The sequence below is a fragment of the Gorilla gorilla genome, chromosome 11, assembly GCF_029281585.2.
Source record: "Gorilla gorilla gorilla isolate KB3781 chromosome 11, NHGRI_mGorGor1-v2.1_pri, whole genome shotgun sequence".
Classification (NCBI taxonomy): domain Eukaryota; kingdom Metazoa; phylum Chordata; class Mammalia; order Primates; family Hominidae; genus Gorilla; species Gorilla gorilla.
Genome location: NC_073235.2, coordinates 143,236,265 through 143,257,851, shown reverse-complemented (window position 1 = coordinate 143,257,851; position 21,587 = coordinate 143,236,265). Strand labels below are relative to the sequence as shown.

Sequence of the window (21,587 nt, the reverse complement as noted above, 5' to 3'; positions counted from 1 at the left end):
CACTGCCCTGCGGGGTATTTCTTTGGTGAGCAGCCCCTCACTGTTCGCCCTGAGTTGCTGTACCCCAATAGGCGGCACCACTGGCTTCATCCGAAGTCAGCACAGAAGCCAGTGGATGAGGGAGATCTGTGGCAGGCTCTGCACGCAGGGAGACGGAGCCCCACCCTGCTGCTCAGGAATCCGTGTCTGAAGATGGCGAGAACCCAGCTGCCACAGCCACTGCTGCTGGAGGGCCATTGAACCAGCAAGCAGAGGGGCTCACGGGGCAGGCTCCAGGGCCAGGGCAGCTTCCTGTGGGTGAGTCAGGAGGGTGGCTTGGCGTGGCCAGGGCGTGGAGAGGGGGACAGTGGCACAGGTCCCAGTGGGAACAGACACCAGGACTCCAGAGATGGTTGTGATCGGGCAGCAAGGCCCAAATCAGGCTCACTGGGTGCTATGGTTTGAATTTGTGTTCCCGCCCAAATCTCATGTCGAATTATAATCCCCAGTGTTGGAGGGGCCTGGTGGGAGATGATTGGATCATGGGAGCAGATATCCCCCTTGCTGTTTTGGTGATAGTGAGTTCTCCTAGGATCTGGTCGTTTAAAAGTGCACAGCACCTCCCCTTCGCTCTCTTCCTCCTTCTCCAGACACCTGCAGACTGCCTGCTTTCCCTCTGCCATGATTCTAAGTTTCCTGAGGCCTCCCCAGCCATGCTTCCTGTACAGTCTTCGGAACTGAGGCAATTAAACCTCTTTTCTTTATAAATTACCAGTCTCAGAGTCGTTTACAGCAATGTGAAAAAGGACCAATACACGGGGTCTCCCCAGGCACAAAGGGACTCAGGAAGCGAATGGAATTTAAAAGGGATTAGAGGTGGGGTTGGCGGTCATGCCTGCAATCTTAGTGCTTTGGGAGGCCAAGGCAGGAGGATCACTGAGGCCAGCCTAGGCAACCATATACTAAGACCCCTAAGCATTCAAAACTTGAAAAAACTAACCAGGCATGGAGTGTGCGCCTGTTTTCCTACCCACCTGGGAGGCTGAAGAGGGAGGATCACCTGAGCCCAGAAGGTCGAGGCTGCAGTGAGCTATGATCATGCCACTGCACTCCAGCCTGAGCAACAGAGCAAGACCCTGTCTCTAAAACAAAAGAGCTTAGTGACAGCCCTCCCCACCCATGTCTGGAACTGTCTTCTGCACCGTTCAGTGACACTACAGCTCTCATCACAGCATTTGGTGTGAGGGACGAGGGAGAGAGGCCTGGGGAAATAAGCAATCCTAGGACACTGCGCAGGTGAACCCCGGCTGGAGGCAGAGGAGCCGTCCAGATCCAAGGCTCCCCGTCCACGTGAACCTGGGGTTCCTCCCTCTGCAGCAACTCCCGTTCTAACACCCGTTTCCAAGACGCCCTTCTTCGCCACAGGCTTGGCAGTGCCTTCGCTGGCTCTCCCCACCCCTCACTCCCCAGTCTGTCAGTCTGTGTCCCCCAAGGCCAGGGCTTGACCTGCCCCGGCCAGCCTCAACCTCAGCCCCCTGGCCTGGGGCATGCCCTGTGCCTGCCCCTCCAAACTTCTCCCCTCCTCCCCACTCACCATCTCCTCCTGAAACCTGCCCTGCCTGGGTTGGCTCTGCCCACCTCCCAGGCCCCCACCCCCTCCAGAGGCCATCCTCATCCTCACCATCTCGGCAGGCACCCAGCCCTCCCCACAGCCTGCTCAGCAAGAGCAGGCACAGCCTGGAGCTACTTGGAGCAAGACTGATCTGCAAATCCTCAACGCTCATGTTTATTTATAAAGTTACATCCTAAAAGTGATTCAAACAATAAATAGTTATAAAGAAGATCTGCTGCCCTACCCTCTGGGTGTGAGGCCTCCATATGGAGTCAGCAGAGGATCTGGGAGGGATCCTGGGAAGCTCTGGGTTCCTGGGGTCTCTGCCGTCTCAGTGGCGCAACAGAAGCCACCAAGCTTCCCACCCTTCCTTGCAGCACCAGCTCGCCCCCAGGGCTGCGTCTCTCCTGACGGAGGCTTCCCGTGGACCCCTAGGCCGCAGCCCCCTGGCAGGGCTGGGAGGCAGGCCAAGACTCAGGACCAGCCCCCACAGTGCAAGGCTGGCCGGCCCAGCTGCTGGGAACCTTCAGGCCCTTGGGCTCCAGCCACCTGAGCTGGCACAGGGGGCCACCCTGTTAGGTTTTCATCACTGCCATGACGGAGACCTGCAAGGACAGATGGGGGGCCCGGGCAGCGGTGGCACTCGCCCCTTCTCACACCCCACCCCGAGTGCAGCCAGGCAATGGGAAGCAGCCTCAGCTCCTCCTGCCCTTCAAGGCACCGCCCGGGACTCTCACAGGAAGAGTCAAGGGCACCTCACGTCCCCGGCAGAAACCACCTGCCTGAGGTTGCAGGTAGACCCTAGGCCACCAGGCAGCCCCAGGCAGGTGAGCCGGGCTGGCGGGGCTGCATACACACCTCTTGGAGGAACTGGCCCAGCATCTCCTGGCTGTGAATGGATGGCCTGTGGAGAGACACCAGATCAGCGCTCCCAGACTGCACTTGTCACACGAGGGGCTGTGTGCTCCTGGCCCATCTCCCACTAGACTCTCCTTCTAGGCTCAGACCAGCAAGGAAGGGTCCCCAGGCAGGCAGGACAGCCCTGGTCTGCCAGAACAGGTAGGGGCTTGAGGGTGAGGGGCAGGCAGGAGATGTGGGGGAACGGGCGAGCACTAAGACTCCAGCACCCCAGCCTCCAGCTGGCCGCCCCCAAGTCCCAGAGCCCCACCTGTCAATCCTGGTTGCGATGGTCACTGTGAAGGCCCCCTCTGTGTCCGGCAGGTAGGTGGAGGGCACAACCTTGTAGGTGCCCGCAGGCAGGAGGCAGAGCCGGCTCACCTCCTGGGCGTAGCGATGTGGCACGCAGCTCAGCAGCGGTTCCTGCAGCAGCAGTGGGGGTGCGTCCTGGCTCCTTCCACCCTCTGGGACCTGAGGAAAGCGCGGGCTCAGACTGAGGGGGCCAGCCTTGGGGTAGGGAGCCCAGCCCAGGGCCATCTGCTCGGATGCCCTTGACCCTCTCGAGTCACACACAGCCCCTTCTCTGAGGAGGGGCTGCCAGGCCTGGACACTGGACTCGCCTCCTCACCAAGGCCTGGCCACCCTTGCCAGAAGGTGCCGGCAGTGGGGCCCCCGCCTGGAGGCCTGTCGCATCATCAGGGGCTTTAACACCTGTGACTACCCAGCCCGCCCCAAAGGCTCCCACTGGCCCTGGCATGTGTTTTCCTCAGAGCTCTAGGGGACCTGAGCCGGTGGCCCAGGGCAAACAGCGAGGGTCCAAGGGTCCCCAGGCAGCCCACTGTGAACCAAGGGTTGCAGTGCCTTCCTCGTCAGGGCCCCTGCATTCCAGGGGACACATGTCTGCAGAGAATGAACCTTGGGACACAGTCATTCTGAGTCAGGGAAAGTGGACAAGGGGCTGCTGGCTGAGCTCAGTGACTGTGGACTTCCTCACACCTGAGGGGCTGCCGTGGCCAGCCAGCCTGGGCCTCCCCTCCTCTCACTCCTGAGTCCATCAGCCCCCTGCGTTCCCAAGCCAGGGCTCAACCCACCCCCGCTGGTCTCAACCTCAGCCTCCTGTCCTCTCCAAACTTCTCCCTTCCTCCCCACTCACCACCTCCTCTGGAAACCTGCCCTGCCTGGGTCAGCCCTGCCCACCTCCCAGGCCCCCGGCCCTTCCAGAGGCCATCTTCCGCTTTGCCTCTGTGAGGATGGAGATGGGAGAGGGCCCTGTGCGGGTTCCAGGCAGCGCCTCGAAGGGCAGGGGGAGCCCAAGTGACTGAGCCCAGAACCCTCTGTTGGGACAATGGAGGCCAAGATGCAAATTCTCTGAGGGCCCCTTCTGCTCCCCCTCCCTCCCTGGGGCAAGGAGCTTGCCTGGAAGATATGGAAGCCGATGGGGTGGAACTCGGTGTCACTGGTCCGGCAGTGCTGATGCAGAGTGATGCGGACGCAGCGGGGGCCGGGGCCCTCGGGGACCGAGAAGGGGAAGCAGGGGTTGGTGGGGTATGAGGCAAAGTTCCTGCTGCCCCCCGCCGTCTGGCCGACTCTCCAAGAACCCCGTAGCTGCACGGTCCCCCACTCCCCCGCAGGCAGGGCTGCCCCGGGGGCGGTGTTCTTGGCCACTGCCCTGATGGCGCTGCCAAGAAGACAAACATGGGAGGGCGCTGGCAGCAGGTTCCCGGTGGCCTCAGTTCCCACATGGACACCTGCCAACCACAGAGGTAAAGTGCCCAAATCCTGCCTCGGAAGGGCCTGTGGTCCTCCAGGGGCTGCGGCCTCGGAGAGCCAGCAGCACTGCGCGGTTCCTCTCACCTAAGGGAGACTCGCCCGGTAGAGAAGACTCGGAGCAGGAACTCCCCTGGCGCATCCTTCAGGAAGGTGCTGGGGACAGCCAGGTAGAAGCCCGGTGAGAGCTCACAACGCAGGTGGACCTCCCGGTCGTATGCGTGGCACGCGGTGCCAGCCACGGGGGGCATGGACAGGACCCTAGGCAGATTGACCCGCCGCTTCTCTACCTGTGAGCACGTGCAGGAGGCTCAGTGTGGAGGAGCGGCCGGGGTCAGACGCCCTGGCCTTGGCCTCCCTGCTGCAAGCACAAGGGCCTCTGGAGTTGACAGATGAAAGCGCCAAGGCCTGTCAGCACCCTCCACCCTCTCTCAGGGACCAGCTAGAGATGCCCACCAATCCCCGGCTTCACTTGGCCCTGGGGCCAGTATCTGTCCCAGACATGAGCCTGCAAGTCCTCCTTGTAGCTGGGCCCACAAAGGCACCGTGGCCCAGGCAACCTGGGGGCTGCTGGACAGTGGGCCTTCCAGCAACTTCTTTTGCAAGAGGAAAGGAACATCATGTGGGCCACATCCATGAAGGGACAGGGAACAGTGTGGTGCCAAGTGTCACACCCTGTCAAGACACACAAGATGAAAACCCAGCCCCTGAGCAAGCAGCCGGCAAATCCTCCACCCACACTCAGGCCCTTTGCCCTCAGGCGCCCCCATCTGTTCTTCCAGGAAACAACACACTTTGTGAACCAGTGGTTGAGCCTGGGACTGCCTGGGCCTCAGAGCAATCCCATGAGATCCGTGTCAGGACCCCGTCTTGCAGGGGAAGAGACTGAGGGAGGCAGGGAGAGGATGTGTGCCAGGTCACACAGCAAGCTGCAGAGCTGGGACTGGCCCTGACAGGTCCTCAGCCAGCGGCTCTACCTCCTTGCCTCAGAAAGGCACGGCGCTGCCAGGAGCCCCTGGGCCCAGGCCCCTCCTGCGGGTCCTGCCCTGGCTGCAGACTCTGTTGCTTTCCTTTGGCCAATGAGGCACACGGCAAGGCAGAAAGACCTGCAGTCTCAGGTCAGAGCTGGGTCTGGGAGCACCAGCAGACGTCAACCCCGTGCAACAGCCCAAGGAGGGGGGAGACTGGTGGGGCCCGTGGCAGAGTCACATGTGTCTCGGCAGAGCCAGTCCTAGAACCCAGACCTCCATCGGCCTCCACACCACCTGCTGAACCAAGCGTGAGCCAGACGGGGCTCAGTTACCTTCCAGAGGTGCAGACCCACAGCCTGGTAGTGCTTGCCCGGGATGCTCGCTGGGCTCCACGAAGTATGACTGTCACCCACCAGTGCCTGGGCCCGGCCTGCCCAGTCTGCCGCGTGCGGCCTGGATCTCTGCAGGACGGCAATGTACACCTCACTCGGTTCTGAGACCCGCAGCCAGAATTTGGGGTTGCTGGGAAAGCCGCTGTTGTTCCGGCAGCCTCCTGCTGACTGCCCCTTGATCCAGGCCCCAGGCAGCGCCCGAGTATGGCAGAGCAGCTTCTCTAGTAAGAAAACACCAGGCATCAGCTGTGGGACACGGCTCCTCGCTGGCCTCCCGCCACGGTGGCCTCATGAACCCTGGCAGGGTCTAAGCAGCAGCTACGGCCACAGACAGAGCCAGCCCCTCTCACAAGCCCACCCTCCTCCCAGCTCCTGGGACAGAATCATCACCCTCCTCCCAGCTCCTGGGACAGAATCATCACCCACCTCCCAGCTCCTGGGACAGAATCATCACCCTCCTCCCGGCTCCTGGGACAGAATCATCTCTCCACGCTGAAGAGAAGCAAACTGGGCCTGGGCAGGGGGAACCCAGGCACCTGCCCAGCCTCCTCACTTCGGCAGGCAGAGCACATGCCCAGCACAGCCCCTTGGGGCACTACCTGTGTAGAGGCTCTGCAGGTGGCCGGCCTCAGTGACCGGATAGCCAACGGTGAGCTCGTCAAACTCCCTGAGGAACTCTTCCTCCTCCACCCAGAACTCCCCTTCCTGGAGCTGGGACAGGAGCTCAGATGCTACCACTGCATCTACCTGGCTCCACCCTTCACCCCTGGAAGAAACCTCATCTCAGCAGACGCCCCTCCCGAGAACTGGTAGTGTCAACTCGCCGGCAGGCTGGGGGGAAGCCTGGAGGGGACCCAGAGAGCCCTGAGTTCCTGCCAGCGCCCCCATGCCCCAGCTCTGCAGCCCCTCCCACACCCGAAGCAGCTCTGCAGCCCCTCCCACACCCGAAGCAGCTCTGCAGCACAGGGTCTTCTGGGCAGCGGCCACCCTGGAGCCCTCTCTTTTCCCAGAGGAACGTCACGCCTCTGGATGTGTCTTCCCAGGACTGCTGCCCGAGCCCGTGATGATGTCTGCCCTATTGAAACCCCAGGCCCAATGGCCACCTTGGTCCCAGGCCTCACAAGGATTGTCTGGAGCCAAGACAAGCATTGTGTCACAAGAGCAGGGGCTCAGGGGCCTTGCTGGAGACAGCCAAGTACGGTCCTGACAGCAGAAGGTCACCAGGACACAGGCCAGACTGGCACTGGGCCCCCTCCCGACAGCAGCATGGTCCAGGCCCCAGCACTCACCCCTCTCTCCAGAGCCCCTGCCAGCACCGCCGGCCCCAGGGGTTCTGGATCCGCAGCAGCAGGATGCACTGGCCCGCCTGACCCTGGAGCTCCCGCAGGTCCGAGACAATGAAGGCATGGAACTCCCCCAGCTCCCGGGCACCTGCATGAGGAATGGCGCAGGCACAGGCAGGAAGGGCACCATGGAGTCCCAAACTGACAAGGACACACAGGCCTCTGCCTCCTCCTCTGGAGATGCTCCAGCCCACCCCACTATGGCTACACGGGAGACCCCAGATCCCCAGGGACCACGAGAGCTCCTTTCTTAGTAGTTGTGACCCATCAGCTCAGGAGCATCTCCAGGAGCAAGCACACGGGGCCTGACTCAGCTGCCATCCGGGTCTGGTGCTGGGTAAGTCATCCCCTTCTCTAGGCCTCAGTCATCGTCCGTACCCGTCTGTGCACGATGCCTGGCACAGCACCAGTTCTCAAACATGCCGCACAGATGCATATGCAACTGCCAGAAATCTAGAGAGTGTTTCTCTTGGCAAAGCCTGCTAGAGGTAGGACATTCAGATAGCGTCCTGGCTAGAAGCCCACTGGAAGCATGGAGGCCCAGGGGGGCAACAGCTCCACCTGGCCACAGACCTTGAGACAGATGGGCATAGAAAAGAAAGAGCCAAACAGAGAGGAAGGCCGCATCTGTGGTGGGGCAACAGTCTAGAGAGGAGGGTCTCCTGGAAGGACTTCAGTCTCGCCCACGCCGCGGCCCCTTGCCACCTCAGCAGGCTCCAATGCACCTCCAGTCAGTGCCAGCTGCCATATCTCTCTGCCTGGGGGCTTCCACTTCACTCACTGCCTGAAGTGCTAGGACTTAGCGCTACCCCACCCTGGAGCACCCAAAACCAACAGCTCCCCGAGCTAATGCCCACGAGACCAGCGCCCTCACTCCCAGGTGGGAGGCTCTGAGGCCAGCGTCCTTCCTGGCACCCCAGCGGGGCTGGCGGGGAGTACACGCCCTCCAGGCTCTCTGAACCTCTCAACGTGCTCCTGAACCTCATCTCAGGGTCTGCTTATGGGGGACCCAGACCAAGGCCTATGACACCTTGTTTCAGTTTATCGTGATATTTTCTTTAATCAATATTTTAAAAATAATCCTAAGTATGAAAAATACGATAAAGATGTTCATTGATACCGCTTATAATTATATAAAACCAGAGAGATCTTAATATCCAACATCAGGGGAATGATTAAGAGACTGTGGCAAACCCACTCATGGGGAGAACATTTGACAGCACGTGTGTGGCAGTGTGAGAAGTGGTGCAGAAGGGAACATGTAAACTGTGCGTGCTCACGGAAAACTGAGAGTGCACTCAAAAGTCACATGTGGTTCTATCTAAGTGATTTTTTTCTTCATTTTTTGTAGAGATGAGATCTTGCCATGTTGCCCAGGCGGGTCTCTTGAACTCCTGGGCTCCAGCGATACTCCCACCTCAGCCTCCCAAAGTTTTGGGATTACAGGTGTGAGCCACCACACCTGGCCCCTTTCATTTTTTGGAAACAAACTGTTTTTAATGAATGTATCTATCACTAAAATAAAAAACAGGTTTCGATTTTGCCAGGTTGCCAGCTGGGCCAGGGATGGCACAGACAGTGGGCTTTGACTTGGTGCCACCTCTTCCTGCCTCGCACTAGTGGAAAGGACTGGTCAGGGGAGAGAAGGGCCACGTCCCTCTGGAAGAGGACAGTAGGGGAAGGTCACAAACTGAGGACACCACCCTTGAGAACAAGCTTACTTCTTCCCACTTAGTCCTGACAGGGCTGTGTAGCCAGTCACATAAAAAGCTACAGTGTCCCTGAGGCCTGGCAGTGAGGGGCACGCTGGCTGCAGCCCTCCCATGCTGGCCATGTGCCTCACCTGCTCTGGGGCTGAGCACGCAGCAGCTGATCAGACACTGGTCCTTCAGGTGGAGCAGCTGCCGACAAGTCCTGTGCTCCCAGTGGCCCGGCCTGTCCTGCTGGCCTCCGCTTCCTGCTACGCTCTTCAGGTTCCATCTTTCTGCCAGGCCACCTGTCAGGTCCACCAGGGCATCCGCCACCTGCCCTGCCCACAGGTGCTCGTAGGACCCATGGACCCTAGGGGACACAATCACCATGGGAGTGAGCCTCTGGCATTGAGCATGGCCCCCTCTCTGATTCCCATGGTCTGTAGCACCCCAAATCGTCCAACCGCTGCCTCAATCCCACCTCTTTACTCCCCTCTGCCTTCTTCCTCATCCTCACCAAGTCAAGGCTTAGCCTCACCTTCAAATGCCTTACTTCGCAGCAAGCGTGAGTGCCCTGCAGTCCTCTGCCCACACACAGAAACTCTCTGGCCTCCGGTGTGGGCACAGCAGGGCAGGAGGCGTGGAAGCTATGGATGCCCACATCCCTTGGCTCTCAAGCTCCAACCCTGCTTTTCCTAAAACAGCCCTTGGGATGGAAGGGCTCACTGGGCACCGATGTCACCAGCCAGCCTTCCCATGTTCACCAGCTTCCCTGCCTGCCTGTCAGTCCAGTTGCCTTTGGCAAGAAGACAAATGCATTCTAAGAGGGAAGGCTATTCAATTATGACTCATGGTGAGGGTCCTGGTCCCCTGAGCCAGCAAGCACCATGATACACAAGTGCTGGTATGCTGGGGTAGCCTCATTCCTCCCCAACGACTACACAAGGAGTCTGCCTGTCCCAACCATTCCACAACAAATATAAAGAAGCATCTTTCTTGCTGGGGCCGATAAAATAAGGAGGACAGCACACGTGTTCTCTGTGGAGAACGACTCCACGATGGGCTTTGAAACAAGGGAAGGGAAAGCAGGGAGTGGGCAAACCACAGGCCCGAAAGAAGAATCTCTGCACCTGGCCAGTCAGCCTGACTCACAGAACGAGCTGCCAGACCCTCAGAACTGAAGGGGGCTCTGCAGCCCAGAGCGAGCAGAGACCCTCCTGGGGCAGCCCATGGTAGTGGCAGCTCCCCACTTGCCCCAGGCCAGGCCCTTCAGCCCCCAGCACACGCACTTGGCGTAGACCTTTTCCAGTAAGGGGAGCCAGAACACATCCTCCCTCTGGCAGCGGGAGAAACAGAGTCTCCCTGCAAGGCACGGCAGGCGGTCATCTGTGGTCACCTCCACCCAGCGTCCAAACTGCCAAATGCGACAGGTGAAGGAGCCCCGGTACTCCTGGTCGGCCCAGCTCGGCTGTCCCGGAGGAATGACCTGCCATGCAGAAGGAGAAGCAAAAGGCGAGCGTGATATAAGCACCACCCGGCGCTACTCTCGTGTCCTGGCCGCGGTGTGGCCACAGCTGAGTGCTCCACAGGCACCACGGTCTGCAGAGAACTCTACGGCACACCGGGATGTCGCAGAGAACTCTACGGCACACCTGGATGTCGGCGCCTGCACAGGGCTGCATCACCCACATGAAATTAACAGACCTCTCATTGCAAAACTTGAGGACCACACCGAGGGAGCCACATATCCCGGGACACACTCTGCTGCCCTCACTAAAAGCATCTGACCTGAAGCCAAAACAAATGTGACATTCAAGGGCATGAGTGACCCAGTTCTTGACTGAGCTGGCTGCAAGCAATACGTCACCACAGGAACAGCAGCCCCTCCTGCTGCTGGGAGCCTGGTGCCCCGACACTGGGCCAGCTGCTTGCACCCACGGCGTCCACCGCAGGGCTCCTTCAGGGGTAAGCATTCTGACCCAGCATCGGGGGAGTGCAGGCTGGGCACCAGGCGCCTGGTGCGGTCCTGGCTCTGCCACTTTACGGCCAGAAACACAATGGCAGTGGTTTTAGCACTCTCGTTTAAAAAAAAAGTCAAAGCTGGTAAGACCATGCGTCTGAAAGCCAGTGACTGTGACACGCTTACCATGGGGCCTGGGACATGAGTGAAACTCTGAATGAGGTCACACTGTCGATGCCGCTGCATTAATCAGCAACGCTTGGCAACAAGCCAAGCATAAAACGGTGAACACTCCCAGGTAAGGAAAACCTGAGAAGGCCTTCTCCTCCCAGAGTATCTGTCTACCCACAGAAACAGGTTTAATAACTTTTTGCAAACTTATATTCAAATCCTGTAAGAAAACCAGCAAGCTAGCTGAGGAGAGATCTGAGGCAGAGGGTGCCAGCCAGCCCCGTCTTCCTGTGAGCTGGCACATTTGTCCCTTTATTCTAAATGTGGTGATCTGACTCCATGGAGTCCAGGGGTCAGGAGAGCACAGAGCAGGGCGAACCTCCCTGATGGAGCCTTCTGGCCAGGCCAAGGCACCCCCTCCTGCAGCAGAGGGACAGAGTGCAGTCCTCAGCCTCTGCCTTGGAACTCTCCTGCCTTCCCCCAACACAGCAGGACATCCGGCTGCGGCACAGCTATGCTTTTGCAAGGGCTCCTGGTACTCAGCAGGCTGGAGAAACGCAAAAAGAAACCGGCTCCAGGACAAACACAGGGAAGGGGCCCCGCACCTGGTCCAGGAGGTGCCTGCTCTTCTGCAGCGCGGCGCAGGCACACAGGAACCAGCAATCCCCCAGCAGCCCCTGCTTCACCTGCCCTTCCCGTGGGTCATCTGGAAACAGCCGGGGTGTGGCACAAATCTCCTGAGATACAGAAAGTTGTCCAGAGTTAGATCATGCCTGCTGTGGAATCCTTCAAACTAAGAACCCAAGGCTCTAGATGACAGGAGTTGGGGTGGAGCTTTTCCAATCATCAGTGTTACCCAAAAAGGGACAGGAAGGTGGTTTCCTGCAGCGGGTGTCCTTCAGCTCCTGGCTTCAAATGCCTCTGTCCAGCTTAATTCTGGGGTGCCTTCCTTCCTTACTGGAAAAATCCCAAACTCTAGCAAGCTCCTTCTCAAAACAGCTAAATGTTGGCTTAGAAAAGTTTCACTTTTTACTCATAATGGTAAATCTCAAATGTGTCCTCCATCCTGCTGGAAATCTTACTGTTTCTCTAGCAGGCTCCATTTCCCACATCCCCTAACTATCATATACCTTCCCCTTTCTCCCCGTCTACTCAAAACATCCACACTGCCCTTGCCCACCCCTCTGAGCTTCGACCTTGCCTCCTGCTTCTGGACCTGACCCTCTCTCCTGCCCTCAGAGCCTGGGCTCCTCTCACAACTCCTTCCCTTCCAGCTCCCCGGGCAGAATCCCACCCCCATGTTCTTTAAGACATTATCCCTCAGCACCATAGTCTCCTTCAGGCTTCTCTTCATTACAGCCTTCTTGAAAGAGCTGCCATGCCCACTGCCTGCTTCCCATTCACTCTCCACGCAGGCTCCTCTAGCTTCTGAGCCAATCATGGCCCCTAAACTGCCTCGATCAATGTCGCTGTCACCTCTATGTTATCAAACCCACTGGGCTTCTCTTGGTCCCAACTCTCTTCCCCAACTACTCAGCAGCATTCACAACAGCAGAACAACCATCTGCTGCCCCTGAGGTGGTCCCCACTCAGCTTCTGTGAGGCCGCAAGCTCCCCGGGTGTCCTCTCCCTCACTGCCTGCTGCTTCTCAAGTCTATCTGTCAGGGCACCTGCCTGACCCCAAGAAATGTTAGGGTTCCTCAAGGCTCAGCCCCAAGGCCCCCTTCTTCTTTACTGATACTCCCCCGAGACACTCTCCCAGGCTGTGGACTGTAAACCATCTAATATGCTCCGCCTCCCAGAAGAATGCCTCTAGCCTATCCCTGCTCTGTATCCACCTGCCTCCAGGACAGCTCCACCTGAAGACGTGAGAGCAAAGCCCAACTCTAGGTCACCCCCAGGCTCTGTCCCAGGACCACCATCCACCCACCTGTTCAGGCCAGAAACCCAGAAGGCATGTGGATCCCTCCACTATCCTCACCCTCTATTTCAATCAGTCACTATGGCCTCTCGATCCCCGCTGCAAGGTATGTCTCAAACCAATCTACTCCAAACCCACATCCTAACAGTCGTCAAGCTAATCTGAGCCCCTTCATCTTTCTCCAGGACCACTACAATGGACCCTTGCATTCTTGCCCCGACAACCCACTTCCCACCCAGCAGCAAGAGTGAGCTTGTAAAAACACACAACCAAGAGAATCACTCCTCTACCAAAACCCTTTAGTGGCCTCCAGCTGCACCTAAAATCAATCTTTTAACAAAATAAAACCCAAATTCCAATGACAAGGCTCTACATGGTCTGACCCTTGCCTCCTCCCAGGCCCTTCAGTGTTGTCCAAGGAAACCAGGTGGCCTGTCAAAGCCATCTCAGTCACCAGAGCCCAGAAGTTCCAGCTCTGTTCGAAGACTGGCGGCCATCAGTTGTCTCCGCTAAGACCGCATCTACTTAGGGCAAGGTTGCTCCCTGGGCAGTCTTATTCAGCGGATAAACCATTTCTAAAAATATGAACACAGCACTCGGCCAGGGCATCCCTTGGAGGTGCCATTTTTAAATGTTACAACTGGAAAGGCAGGTGCACAAAATCCAAAACTGAAATTCTATCACGCTTTGCTTTGTGGGCTCGGCCTAGCCACTTCAGAGGGGCACGAGCGGCCCTCTCTGCCGGGAGGAGCAGACACAAACGCTCTTCAGGGCGAAAGCAAACAGGTGGGGCGGGGTTTGGGGCTGTTAAAACGCCTCTCGCAGCGCTCTGAGCCTCCTTCCGGATTGGAGCTCTCGCAGGCGGAGGCCACGACCTAGTTTAGCGTCCTTGGGGTAGCGCCGAGTCCTGCTCGTTCTGGGCGGGGGTATGAAGGAGGTACGAAAAGAGGGGGCCGGGCGCCCACTTCTGAGGAGAACAACGGCGGACCCTGCGTTCGGAGCTACCCTGGCCGCCCACCCCGCCCCGCTCCCTGCGAGGAGCGGAGATCTCAGAAACCAGAAACGGCGCCCACCGCACCCCACACGGCCCCACCTGGGGCCGCCTCCACGTGATGTCCTCGCGGAACTGGGCCAGCGGCGTAGACAAGTCGCAGAAGAGCGAGGAGTCCGCGGCGGGGAAGGCGGCGTCCCGGAACAGCTCCCTCGCCGGCGTCGCGCCCCGGCCCGCCCGCATCCTCGGCTCCGCGGGCTCCCATCTGCAGCCGGTTGCCTCGGGGTCGCAGCCCCGGAGAGAAGCCGAGTCAGCCGCCGCCGCCTCCGGCCCGCCCCGCCCGTTCCCCGCCCGGCCCAGCCCTCCAAGCCCGAGGGCCCCACAGGTGCTGGACCAGGCCAGTACGCCGGCCCGCTAGTCTCCCATTGGTAACCAGGCGGCAGCCAACCGGGCGTGGGGTCTCGGGTCACGTGACAGGGCGGCCCAATCGCACTCGCGCGACGGAAAACGCCACGGACGTCGGAGGCCCAGGGGGCGGGGCTCGGCGGCGGCCCGCACTGTATTTTTTCCTTCCGGGGACGGCGGAGCCCAGGGCTATCCCGGCCTCAGCTCATACCCGGAGGGCCGGCAGGCGTTGAGTCCTCCAGCCGGTGAGGCTCGGGCCGGGGTGTCGGGACCGCCTGAACACGCGGGCTCTGGGAGCTTCAGGGACCAGGGAGCCCCCTCGGCCGAGTTGCGTCGCAGACTACAGCTTCCAGCATGCGTCGCCGCTCCCAGCATGCACCTTCCTCCCGAAACGCGTCTCTGCTTCCGGCGCTCTGCTGCGGAGGCCGTGGCCGCGGGTAGTTGGGAGGAACGGAGATTTACGCTTGGTAAGGCAAGTTGCGAGCTGTCCGGCGCGGGTCGAGTGCCTGCCGCCGTCGTCGTCAGGCAGGGAAGAAGGGGGCCTCAACCTCTCTAGTGACAGCTGTTTGCTACCTAATAGGGCTTTTCATCCCACCGGGCCCCAGGGCCTTCGTTAGGAGCCCAGCAGGCTCAACTTCTTGCTGTGGTTCTGGAAAAGGGAGTGACCACCTGGCTCAACACCTCTCTCTGTGATGTGTTCGGGAGTTTTGGGAAATGAGACGGCTCCGAGGGAAGAGCTTGAGGGAGCGGCGTCGCACTCGTTCGACCTTCCCGGGCCTGGGCTTTGTTTCTAGGCATTTTAGGTTGAACGCTCTACATCTTAACTGGGGGCAGGGGAGGTGGCCAGAGCATCCCGCTGAGCGTTTTCCGATTCCCCAGATGGCCAGGCACCTGGTCCTGGTGGCTGGACAGTGACCCCGTGGACGCACATTTATAGCTATAGCCATTCAGTGCCGCGGGGAGGTGAGGATAGTGATCCTGGGACCTGCTCGAGGATTCACCCTTGCCCCAAGAACCTGTTCCATTCCCAGGAATGAAGGCGGTCAGGCAGGGGAGGAGAAGGGGGCCTCAACTCTTCTAGTGACAGCAGTTTGCCACCTAATAGAGCTTTTCAGATTTTGCCTCCTCAGGCCATTTTACTCAGCCTCGGACTATCAAGGATGGTCACATTGAAGCTGTTTTTCTGCAGTCAGGAGCGAAAAGTCCCGGCTGTTGAAGGAGAAACTGAATCTGGTTCAGGAATCCCAGGTTCCTCCCTCTGAGAGGCCAGGTGGGGCCTGCGTGAGTAGCAGTTGTTCAGGTGGCAGGACACTGCTGTTTTCATCCCACCTGGCCCCAGGCCCCTGATTAGGGGCCCAGAGTGCTTATGTACTTGCCTCGGTCTGAGAAAGGGAGTGACTGCATAGCCCAACACCTGTGGGATGCCTCACTGCCCAGATGTTTCATCTCCGGGATGCTTCATTGCCCATTCAGCACCCTCTATGGTGCTGACTCTTCCGGAAGATGTTTCTGATTCCTTGCTAGGCTGGTGGTTGCACCATAGCTGAGAGGACTCAAGAAGAGCCTGGTCTCAGCTTCACCTAGGAGTCCTGGAGGAGTAAGAAACGCATATCTTTCCTGTCCTGGGCACATATGGGTGGGTAGCACAGCTGAGGCTGGCCGAGGATCCCGACTCTCCTTTGGGAGCCTTTGTTGTGCCGCCCTCCCAGGCTGATCAGATCTGGAGAGCTAACAGCTTCCTGTGGCCACATCTGTGTCCAAGGCTGGGCCCATGCCCGTAGCCAGATTGCCAGGATCTGGAAGGGGCCAAGAGACAGCTGATGCTGGGTAGGCAGCAGCCCTGTGTCAACCTGCCCCCACTATTACCCCATGCTGTGATTTGCATGTGGTCTGCCCCTGCCCAAAATGGTATTGAAATTTGAGCCTCAATGAGGCAGTGTTAGGAGGTGGTGCCTAGTAGGAGGAGTTTGGGTAATAGGGGTGGATCCCTCATGGATAGGTTAGTGTCCTTTGTGGAGGGGTGAGTTCCCATGAGAGCTGGTTAGAGAGTCAGCCTTCCTGCGGTTGTCTCTTGCTTCCTCTCTCGCCATATGGCCACATAATCTCTTTGGGCATGCCTCTCCCCTTCTACTTGCTTCCTTGAGTTGAAGTAGCATGAGGCCATCACCAGGTGCACCTGCCCAATCTTGAAATTTCCACTAGAATTTTGAGCCAAATAAACCTGTTTTGCTTTTTTAAAAAAATAAATTCCCCAACCTTGGCTGGGCACGGTGGCTCACGCCTGTAATCCCAGCACTTTGGGAGGCCGAGGCGGGCGGATAACGAGGTCAGGAGATCGAGACCATCTTGGCTAACATGGTGAAACCCCATCTCTACTGAAAAAAAAAAGAAACAAAAAAATTAGCCAGGTGTGGTGGCAGGCACCTGTAGTCCCAGCTACTCGGGAGGCTGAGTGAGGCAGGAGAATGGCGTGAACCCGGGAGGCGGAGCTTGCAGTGAGCCCAGATCGCACCACTGCACTCCAGCCTGGGCGACAGAGTGAGACTCCGTCTCTAAATAAATAAATAAATAAAACAAACCCAACCTCAGGTATAGCAGCGTGAAACAGACTAAGACATTCCACATGCCCTGTGGTCCCATCCACTACCCCAGGGTGCAAAGATGTTCCCTCAGCCATGAAGAATGACATTCCCCCCGGCTCCTGGGATATCTGGAGGGGTTGTAAGCAGCTTGGGTTGGTGAGATAAGGAGTTTGGGGGGCAGCTGATTCATGACCCTGGCCTCCTCAACTGCAGGCTCTTGGTCTGAAGTACTGTAATTAAAGTATGAGAGCCTCGGGGCCCTCACTTCAAGGAGGGAAGAGCATCCCCATGCCTCAGCGTTTGGGGATTGTAGGAAGATGAGAGTCCTTCAGGTGGGACTAGTTCCCGCCATGACCCCACTGCTGGCCAGTGGCCTGAAACGCATCTGACCACTTACTTCTCAGGTTCGTGGGTGTTGAGGAGCCCTGCAGAATCAACCCTGTCTGCCTCCTCTCATCCTGCCACTCCTCTTGCTCTGTCTGGATGACTGTCCTTGGTTTTCAAGGGAATGTTCCCTGTCTTCCTCAGCCAGGATTTTTTCTGAACTTGACATCTCCGTTTGTTCAGGGGGCAATCATTGGGCACTTCACTGTGCTGGTCCTTGCATTCTCATGGAGATGCAGAGATTAAAAATTAGTATCTTGTCCACATACTGCCCAGAGTTAGCAAGGATTGCTTTTCTGTGGATTTGTCTCAGGTCGGGCACAGTAGGGGTAGGGTCCTTCTCCCTTTTCCTAAGCCTAAAGGTTCCAGCTGAATCTTCCCAGGCAGGGCTGAAACAGGAACCATTTTAGGCTTTGCTACAACCCATGGTCAGTTCTCCAAGAAAAGTGAAGAGGGTTCCACCTGGGGCAGCCCTCAAGGGCTCAGAGGGCCAAAACACACGTACAACATGTTGAGACACTGAGTTTGTGCGATCCTCACACATCTCAGCAGTGAGTATTTCTGCCTCATTTTACCGATGAGGAACCTGAACTTCAAAGGGAAGAGGTGACAGCTCGGGACCACACAGCTGTAGGTAGGAGGCAGGAAAATAGGGTCTGGGTGCAGGGAACATAGGCTGCTTCACACTTCAGTTATGACAGGAAATACCTTCTCCATAGGGCATAGGCCAAGCAAATGACTTTGTAACTTCATCCTCTCCATCTACATAACATGTGCCCCAAGTAACCAATGGAATCACCTAGAGGGTATTTAAAGTCTCAGAAGTTCTATAACAGGGGCTTTTGTGCTCCTATGCTCAGGCCCACCCCCACACTGTGGAGTGTACTTTCATTTTCAATAAATCCCTTCATTCCTTCTTTGCTCTCTTTGTGTGTTTTGTCCAATTCTTTATTTAAGACGCCAAGAACCTGGACATCATCCGCTGTTAACAGTAGGACACACCCACTCCTTAGAGTTGGGGCAGCCAGCATAAATGGAGGCTGACCTCAGCCTAAATCTGCAACGTGAGGAATGGATTCTTTGTTGGCAATATTTTAGATTGAGCTTTTTTTCTCATTATAATACATGCTTAATAAACAGAGTGGGAATAAATATGGTACATGCTCCTTATAGGAATTTTTTTCCTAACTCTTTGTATGAAGTGGTTTTGTGTTCTTCAACTTTATTGTGAGGATTATGCAGATAATTTGCACAGTTGACTAGTTATCTGAGGGGAGCATATTTTGGATGTGGGCTATTTTCTGCATCGTGGGTGTTGTATTCCCTCCACACTGGAATTTTTGTTTGCTCATTCATTTGGAACAAGGAGAGGTTTCTCTGGGCCTGGCTGGATGGGTGGGTGGGTGGTAGTGATCTCCTTAGCACTGTGCCTGTGCCTGTTAAAAGCCCCTCGGATCTGTGCTGGGCCTGGCCACTCTGTGGACACCCTTGCCAAGCTCCACCTTTAGCTGGCATGTCCGTGCTCTTGGGCTTCTGTCTGACCAGGTGATTATTCCGAGAGATGGGGGGTGGGGGGAAGCGGAGACTAACAGCTGACATCAGATTCCTCTTAGTAAAAGGACAGTCTTTGTTAGGAAAAACATCTTGGTGGGTGCTTGAGTAAGAGCCCTGAGGGCATGGCTAGTTGAGGTGGCTTAGCTTGCAGGATATGAAGGTCTGATGGGAAGGGAAGAGAGATGTGGGGGAGAAAGTGGCTGAAGAAATGAGGCTGAGTTGCGGGGTGGGGGCAGATGAAGGGCCATGGAGGGGACCCCTGGAGGGTAGAATGCAGGCAATGTTGAGAATGAGGATGCCTTGATTGATTGGAACTTTTTTTTTTTTTTTTTTTTTTTGTACTCTCCACGACCTAATATCCCCAAGTGCATTTTCTGTTCCTATAACAATACCACGGACTGGGTAATTTATAATGAAAATAAATGTATTTCTTACAGTTCTGGAGGCTGGGAAGTCCAAGGGCGAGGGGCTGGCATCTGGTAAAGGCCTTCTTGCTACACCATTCCATGGGGGAAGATGGAAGAGCAAGAGGACACACAAGCAAGAGACAGCTAAACTCATTTTTACAACACATGCTCATGACAACGAACCCACTCTGATAATAACATTAATCCATTCATGAAGGCAGAACCCTCATGGCCTAATCGCTTCTTAATGGTTCCACCTCTTAATACCATCACAATGGCAATTAAATTTCAACATGAATTTTGGAGGGAACATTCAAACCAGAGCACTGTTGACTGAGTTTTCATTTTTTATTTTAATAATTGCTTTTTTAAAAATTTCCAGGGTCTCTGGTTCTTTTTTATAAACTACCTGTTCTTGTTTCATAAGTGCCTCTTCATATGTCATGGTTTATTTCAAAAGTCGTCTTTAGGTCTGAGATTTTGATTATATGTGTTCTAAAGTCCTTTTCTGATTTTTCTGTTGCTTCTGTCTCAGGTGTAAGTTTGGGTTGAGTGGCCTGTTTTCCTTCACACTGTGTTGCTGCCCTGGGTAGGTGATTCTCAGTTGTGCCTTACCTTTACATCTGGAGTTTCCTAATGTTCTGTGCAAAGCATCTGGCCTTAGGAGAGAAACACCACCAATAAGTCCCAGTTAGAGTAGGGATGGCAGAGAAACACTCTGGGAGACAAGTCTGGACTGAACCTGTCATGGCCTGAGGGACTTAGAAAACCTTATTTGGACCTCCAGGGCCTAGAAATTTGCATGGGTCTCCTTCACTGTTTTCTCAGGCTTCAGCTTTCTAATCTCCGTAGAAACCAGTCTTTCATCACGCTTCTTTTCCCTTTTTGAACATCATCTCCTACCTGCCTGACTAGGCCCTAATCCCCAAAATGCAGATCTCTCTCACATTCTGGCCTCAGCTCTGTCATTGTCATTAGTGCTGTTTGCCATCTGCCCCCACTTTTGTGCATGTGGTGGGGTTGCAGCCCCTGTGGTTGTAGGCCCCTTAGAACTTCCACTGCCAGTGTGAGCCCCTCAACAGCTCTCTTATCCCTGGCAAGGTGCCTGGAAACGTGAGATCTCTGTTCATCGGTACAGGTCTGAGAGTGGCCACATTGAAGAGAATCCCCCCTTCCCCTGCCAGCCGGAGGTGGGCCTGCAGCATGAGAAAGCTTTGTTGTGTGAGGCGTCTGCGCTTCGTAGTTGTGTGGCTGGAGCATAACGTGGCCTAATAGAGAAGCTGGCCGCTAGAAGAGGGGTGCTGTGCTGATAAAATATGCGACCTGCCAGGATTTGGAATGTGGGCAGGCTGTTAGGTGGGGCAGAACATTTGGTAAAGCTCAACTGGGATGACTCATGAGGCAGACCGTGAGCTAAGTGTGCGTATCTAGTGGAGAGGCTGGGAAACAACACTGGCCTGAGTATCGGCCGGAGGCTGCATTTGACAAGGGACTGCAGGGAAGCGACGAGCTAAAAAAAAATTCTGCACTTGCAAGCTGGGTGGAAGAGGAACAAAGGCCAGGAACACAAGGACTTAGGGCTGAAAGAGCCCTCCTGTGTACCCCACGGGCAGGCACAGAGCCAAGACAGATTGTGGCGAGGGTGCCATCCTGGATCCAGATGCCCTCCTGCCCCCAGGGTCATGACGCTGGGCACTGCTGCTGAGTTTCCCAAAGCCAGGTGTCAGGCACAGGTGCGCAGCTCAGCAGCGTCCGGAGGTGGCGCTGTGGGCGTGGCTGTAGGCACCTGGAGTGGAGTCACCCGCAGACCACAGAGTCATTTCGAGAGCTGAATTGCAAAAGAAGGAAGAGCCCAGGATGAAAGTCTGTGACTGCTGGGACTTGAAAACAACCTTGGCGGGGAAGAGGCTGAGAAAGCAGTTCTGCCACTGAGCAGGGCTCCTTTGAGGACACCATCAAGCATGGTTAAGAAAGAAACAGGAAAGGTGTCCTCCCAAGGCTGGAGCCCCAGGCCACAGAGAACACGACTTGGGGGAGTGGGGTGTCCACAACCAGGCAGGGGCCCTAGCTGTGCCTGCCTGGCAAGACTTTAGATGGCCATGGAGCAGGGGCTGCCAGGCAGTGACAGTCTTCTAGTTCCTAGGTCTCTGGATGGGGTGGCGCCTCCCCCAGACCTGATGTGAAGAAGGTACATGAAGCAACACATGTAGAGACGGCCCCAGACCCTAGACCAGAGTTGCCACCGCCACTGGAGGGGACTCATATGTCCTTGGGAGGGGAGGGGAGGGGTGGGGCATCCAGAACAGGAAGGAGGGTGAGTGGGACATTTGGTGGCTGGGGACTGGACAGTGATGGTATCAGGGTTATTTGCCCAGCACCTCCTGCCCTCCCCACTTCCTGGCTGCCATGTGTGGAGTGGGGCTGTGACTGGGCCTGGCCAGCGGGTTGGGAGAAGAGACGTGCTGCTTCTGGGCCACGGCATGTTGACCAGGTGTGTGTGGCACTGAGATGGTGGCGCCACATCCTTGGGGACTCTGAAGGGCAGCGACACCTATCGCCT

General features: G+C 56.9%; 1 protein-coding gene and 1 long non-coding RNA gene across 7 annotated transcripts; one reads left to right on the top strand and one right to left on the bottom strand.

The window, feature by feature from the left end:
- Positions 1 to 1,743: 1,743 nt before the first annotated feature.
- On the bottom strand, positions 1,744 to 13,938 carry CAPN10 (calpain 10). Of its 6 annotated transcripts, XM_019022085.4 has the most exons (13): positions 13,798 to 13,938; positions 11,389 to 11,520; positions 9,942 to 10,138; positions 8,805 to 9,022; positions 6,908 to 7,049; positions 6,218 to 6,384; positions 6,045 to 6,110; positions 5,559 to 5,839; positions 4,343 to 4,545; positions 3,905 to 4,166; positions 2,760 to 2,959; positions 2,450 to 2,495; positions 1,744 to 2,196 (listed from the first exon to the last, which is right to left on the bottom strand). In XM_019022085.4, the coding sequence occupies exons 1-13, from the start codon at positions 13,936 to 13,938 to the stop codon at positions 2,167 to 2,169; spliced, it is 2,085 nt and encodes a 694-aa protein (XP_018877630.2). In that variant the 3' UTR covers positions 1,744 to 2,166. The 6 variants fall into 6 exon arrangements, with proteins under 6 accessions (XP_018877630.2, XP_004033500.2, XP_055235935.1 ...); XM_004033452.5 differs by lacking the exon at positions 6,045 to 6,110; XM_055379960.2 differs by lacking the exons at positions 3,905 to 4,166; positions 4,343 to 4,545.
- A 259-nt stretch (positions 13,939 to 14,197) lies between these two features.
- Positions 14,198 to 19,453, top strand: LOC129532006 (uncharacterized). The gene is made up of 2 exons (XR_008677567.2): positions 14,198 to 14,567; positions 19,058 to 19,453. It is a non-coding gene; the product is annotated as an uncharacterized lncRNA (long non-coding RNA).
- The last annotated feature ends 2,134 nt before the right edge of the window (positions 19,454 to 21,587 follow it).

Excerpts from the sequence above, each read along its gene's own strand:
- CAPN10 (XM_019022085.4), bottom strand. The coding sequence starts at position 13,938 with ATGCGGGCGGGCCGGGGCGCGACGCCGGCGAGGGAGCTGTTCCGGGAC. Across the intron at positions 9,023-9,941 it reads CTGGAAAAGGTCTACGCCAA|GGTCCATGGGTCCTACGAGC; the intron begins GTGCGTGTGCTG and ends TGTGTCCCCTAG. Across the intron at positions 6,111-6,217 it reads CCTGCAGAGCCTCTACACAG|CGTGGAGAGATGATTCTGTC; the intron begins GTAGTGCCCCAA and ends GCTTCTCTTCAG.